General features: G+C 28.5%; 1 protein-coding gene across 1 annotated transcript; it reads right to left on the bottom strand.

The window, feature by feature from the left end:
- Positions 1-1,231: 1,231 nt before the first annotated feature.
- LOC131172043 (protein ACCELERATED CELL DEATH 6-like) lies at positions 1,232-3,645 on the bottom strand. The gene is made up of 3 exons (XM_058132988.1): positions 2,937-3,645; positions 2,337-2,432; positions 1,232-1,779 (listed from the first exon to the last, which is right to left on the bottom strand). The coding sequence occupies exons 1-3, from the start codon at positions 3,628-3,630 to the stop codon at positions 1,232-1,234; spliced, it is 1,338 nt and encodes a 445-aa protein (XP_057988971.1). The 5' UTR covers positions 3,631-3,645.
- Positions 3,646-5,622: the final 1,977 nt, after the last annotated feature.

Here is a 5,622-nt window from a genome sequence, read left to right as displayed (position 1 = left end):
CATCACTTATATAACCACCGGGTATGGTAAATGCTGCGGCAAAAGTTACTGTTGCTATAAGTGCAGCAGCTACCAAATGAGAGTCTTTGACCTTTTCAAATTTATGTATCATTTTTTCCTTCCTCATTTCTCCTTCTGTATTTGAAATTTCCCCTAATGGTCCAGCGCCAAGTTCTGTCATCAATTTTAAAATTTCATTCTGCAACACTTTCACAATATTAGTTACTTTGAAAAATAATTAAAAAAAAACGATATCATTTCTTTTAATACATTTAAAAGAATCTTTTTTGGATTAATTATTATTTGCGCATAAGATTTTTTGAATAATAGTGATAATAATAAGAGTCATATCTATTATATATAAATATAATAATTCTTTTAATTTTTTTATTCATTAAGCTCTATCTGAGATTTAAATTTGAAATCTTATAGTCTTAGAGATGACTCTAGTATTATTAACTTAAAACTCATTAGTATAATAAATATTAATTTAATAATTAATAAAAATTAAAAAAATATTAAATTAATATTTAAAAAACTAGAAAAGGCTAATTATTATTTAATATACTCTTTGAATACAAGGCATGATCAAAGGAAATTTAAAAAATTTGAACGCACCTATGGCCACTAGATATACTAATTACGTAGTACGTTTACGATTACTTATAAAAAAGTTAGGAGAGGATTTTTTTTCTCTTATTTTAATTATTGCAATATTAAAAAAAAATTATAACTAATTTTTACAAGTAATTAAAATTGATTGCCAGTCGATTTAGCAACCAACTTCAATGCAACCAATTGAATCGATTGTTAAATTGATAGTAACCAATTTTAATTGTTTAGCAATCGACTTGAACAGTTGTTAATCCGTTTTTTTTTGTGTTTTTTTTTAAATGATAGGTCAATTAATTATATTTTTGTAAAATTAATTTTTAATATTATAAATAACACAAAAAAAATTAAAGATATTTTTATTCACTTAAACTTCGTTTCTATAGTTCTTACTTTTATATCATTGTTACTATAATAAACTAATGTTGATCCCAAGAGTCAATATTTATTAATATGTCTCAAGTCTAATCTTATTATATAATTTAAAGGCTATAGAGAGTACAAAGTCTCGGGTTAAATTTCTCACATTTATTAATGTTAGCATTATAGTATTAGTGATTAAAAAAAAAAAAGAAAAAATAGTTAACTTATCCCATATTTTGCTCAATAAGAATAAAAATTAATATCTATATTGTGACAAGATATATGTTAGTTGACTGACCTTTGAGGATGAGTATCCTGTGATTTGATAGTGCAGTTTTCTCCAAAACAAGAATACATCTCGTTTTTCTATGAAGGCAGGCAAACTGGGATGATAAGCTTTATATAGATGGACAGGCGTATTTCCTTCAACATCTTTCTTATTTAAAAGGCAAAGCAATGATGAATGTTTGAGCACTTCTTTTATTACTTTATCACTTTTGCTGATCACTGCATAGTGAAGAACATTCCAGCCTCTTTTGTCAGTAAGTTCGCTGCAACCTGGGCATTTAGAAATGATCTCTTTCACTATGTCTTGGAAGCCTCGACACGCTGCAATGTGAAGAGCAGTCCTCTCCCAATCATTATCGGCAATGTAAGCACTAAATTTATCCTTATCCCTATCTAATAGCATTCGAACCACTGGAGTATAACCTTTATACGCAGCATAGTGAAGTGGAGTCCATCCTTTTTCATCTGTTTCTTTGGCCAAGTTACTCCATGTATCCAATAGTGAGTCTATCATCTCTGGAAGAAAAGTCAACAGGACCAAATTCATAATTATTAATGAAAAATTCTTCCCTACAATTGAGTGTATAGTTTGATTTATATACTTAATCTATATAAAAAATATCATGAATTTAAACAGAACTTGATGTATTTTTATGTATGACTCTGGTTTTAAAAATCGAACCGGACTGAACAGTTGAACCAATTAATTGGGAATCGGACCTTGGTCTGATTCGGTTTGCCCACAAACCCTACTTTTCATAAACCTATGCTGAATCAAAATTAATTGGCCAAGTAACTAGTAAACCAGTCAACTTAGTCAGGTTACCAATTAACTGAGTTTTTGATAAATTCACTTACTTTTAGAAAAATTTAAAATTTCCAATGCAAGAAGTATTGAATTTAATATTAGTTTTAACATTATTAGATACATGATATTAAAACTAACATCCCTATTGGAATCCTCGACAGGCTACAATGGGAAGATTGAAGAGCAATCCTCTTCCAATCTTTATTGGCATTGTAAGCATTATATTTATCATTATCTAATAGCTTTCGGACCACCTGAGTTTTACCTTTATGCGCAGCATATTGGAATGAGGTCCATAGTATTTCATCTGTTACTCCGAGTAATCTTTTGCCTTTGTCCATTAGCTTGTTTATCATCACCACTGGAAGAAAGTCAACAAGACCAATTCATAATTTATAATATCAAGATCCTTGATTTATTATTCAAGCTTTTTTAAATAATGAGAAATTTACAATTAATTATTTCTCTTTATTTTATACAAAAATTAAAATTTTTTACTTCAATAAATATTGAATTTAATGATACAACTATCATGCAAATTTATTTAAATAATGCAAAAGATCAGAAATTTAAAATATAATACTTTTTTTTTAATAAACAAAATTTTCAATACTCCTCTAAAGCATTAAAATTAAATATGTATGTATATACATGATATTTATTATTATTTTTTTTATTATTAAGCTAATCTTGGGTTTTGGTGTTTATAGTTGTCTAACGCCTTTTTCAGCTACTATTATTCACAGTTATAGAAAAAAAAAAAAAAAAAAGAAAGACTTGCCAATAATAATATTGATAAAATGATCGATGTTTCGCACGTATTATCTCTATAAAAAAGTTAAATAGAAAGATATTCGAAACTCACATTTTACTGATTGACCTAAACTTATGGAAGAGCTTTGCACTACTGCTGCATGTAATGCCGTTTTACCATTGGGGCCGCCATAAGTCGGTGATAGTAGTTGTTGATGACATACCAGTTTATCAAGTATCTCATAACATCCATTTTCAGCAGCCAGGTAAATTGGAGTTTCCTCACAATCATTGGCAGAATATTTAAACCCATCATGATCATGAACTTCATAATTTAATATTTCTTTCACAACATCCAGACCTTTTTCATTTCGTGCAGCCTCATGCAATGCCGTTTCTTCATTTTTATTTCTCATCCTTAACATCTCCTTTACAGCTTTCATTTCTTCCATTTCCCTCTTTTTTGGACCTTCTCCCCTTTCTATATCTATTTCATGATGCACTGACGCCTTTGCCCGTTCGATTAGCTCTTTTGCTGCAGCAGTATGCCCGCACCTGGCTGCAATGTGCAGCGGAGTATCACCGTGGTTATTGACCTGCAGTAACAGTGACGGACAAATGCCAACTACCTCTTTTATAAAATTGGTGGTTCTTTTTTTTGAAGAGGTAAGGTAGATATGTAATATTGTGTTTTCATTTGGGGTCAGTAGGCAACCAAGATTCCCCTGATAAGCCTTGAATGGATCAAGTTTGCCTTTTTTGGCCGCCTCCTGTAAGTCGGCATTAATGTAGCGGTGGGTGGTCATTGCAGCGTAGATAAGATGACACAAGAAAGTGAGAATATATAATGGGGAATTGTGGAAACAAGTGAGAATATATAGACACCGGTCACAGCCAAGGCCTTTCTCTCATGGCAATTCAGTAATTCTACTATGACCATAGCTGATTTTGGTTCAATGCCTTGTTGGACTACTATCAAAATGCCAAGTGTAAAAGATAATAATAAAATGAGGATGAAGACAAAAATATCTTAATTCCTTTTTTAAAAAAAAAAAAGAAAATATAATTTAAAATTTTTATTTTTTTATGCATATTTTATAATATTTCGAGATGCGTATGTTTGACAAATTTTTACAGTATAAAAAAAATAAAAATATATGTAGAAAGAATATTATGGTTATATTTATTTTAAGACAAGTGATTAAATTAAGTGGATTATATGACTTAATAAGTGAGACACGTGATTAATGAGAATTTATGTGTCTTAAATCAAAGAATGTGGAAAATTAATATGAGAAAAAATAATATTTAGAAATAATTTAATTTATCATTTTAGTGTCTATAAATAAGATATTAATTATCAATATAACTAATAAATAAATAGGAAAAGACAAAAATACTCTTATGAATAGTACTAAATAGTAACATTTTAGGTCATTTAAAGAAAAAAAAAAGAAAAAAGAAAAAGAAAAAGAGAGATTCTGATATAACGAATTGAGAAAGATTAGTGATGTTAAAAATTCTCTCTACTGGCTTTCTTTTGATACCAAACTTGCTATTTTTTTTATACCAATCTTACTCTTTTTTTCATATCAATCTTTTTAGGGACTTTCTTTTGATACCAATCTTCCAATTTTTTAATATCAGTCTTGCTCTTTTTTTGATACCAATCTTGCTCATTCTTCATTTTCTTTTATTTCTCTCCAAAAAGAATAGTTGCCACCTTTTAAGGTTCAGGAGTGGTTTTTGACTGATATTTGAAGCAAGTGACGATAACCTGTTTCATATTTTATTTTATGTAATCATTTTATGAATTGAACTTATAAAGCAAAAAATTTTATAATGTATTTATTATATGTACAATGATTTATTCATAAAAAAAAAAGTATCAGCGACGGATTTATAGATCTCTCAAAAATATAGGTTAGCGACAGATCAGTGACAAATCTGTCATTGATCCAGTGTAAATCCGTCGCTAAAACTTATTAGTAAAGAGATTTTCAGCGACGATCATAAATCATCGCTAGTTTAAAAAAATTTCAACGACAAATTTAGTGCGTCGCTGATACTCTAATAACTAAAGTATCAATAACGTATTAGTAAAATATCAGCGACGTATTTATTACTAATCCGTCGCTAATCAATATTTTTTATGATAAAATTTTGATTCATTATTAAATTCATATCTCTATTTTGTTATAGTGATTAATTATAATAAATCACATCATAATCAATAAATGATTAAAGTACATCAATATATATCCTAAATAAGTTCTCGAAGCGGCTAGAGACTTAACGTCACTGCTAATGCACATATTATTCTAAGGTTTGGATGGAAACTTACTTATGGGTTCATGTGTAATTTTTGCTCCTCTTATCCTTTACTCTCTGGATTGGATTTCTTTTTAGTTAAATAATTTTTTTTTTTTCATTTTGAAGTATGACAAAATTGTTAAACTCAACCTCGATAAAATCATATAAAGAACAAATTGCATACATGTCGCTGCATTAATGTGCATCACACATAGCAGACAACTATAGCACCATGATTTCAAGCTCAGATGGTACCTTTTTGTTGCATATTGTAACACCCATAATTTTTAAATTTATTATTTTGTGGGTAAATATTGATATTTTATTTTAATTAAAATTTGAGAAATTATTTGAGCTTTTTTGGATTTTAGAAATCGGATTCGATTTTCTAAAAATATAAAACTTTGATGATTTTTAAAAATTAATCTAAAGACCACGTAGCAAAACTAAAAATATATTTGGATTCTACGAATTTTTCTGAGTTT

The sequence above is a fragment of the Hevea brasiliensis genome, chromosome 13 (genome assembly GCF_030052815.1).
Source record: "Hevea brasiliensis isolate MT/VB/25A 57/8 chromosome 13, ASM3005281v1, whole genome shotgun sequence".
NCBI lineage: Eukaryota > Viridiplantae > Streptophyta > Magnoliopsida > Malpighiales > Euphorbiaceae > Hevea > Hevea brasiliensis.
The sequence above is the reverse complement of the archived record's forward strand: the minus strand, read 5'-3'. Positions and strand labels throughout refer to the sequence as shown.

Coding starts and splice junctions, on each gene's coding strand:
- LOC131172043 (XM_058132988.1), bottom strand. CDS start 3,630: ATGACCACCCACCGCTACATTAATGCCGACTTACAGGAGGCGGCCAAA. Junction 2,433..2,936: donor TTTAGGTCAATCAGTAAAAT/GTGAGTTTCGAA, acceptor ACTTTCTTCCAG/TGGTGATGATAAACAAGCTA. Junction 1,780..2,336: donor CCAATATGCTGCGCATAAAG/GTAAAACTCAGG, acceptor CTTTTCTTCCAG/AGATGATAGACTCACTATTG.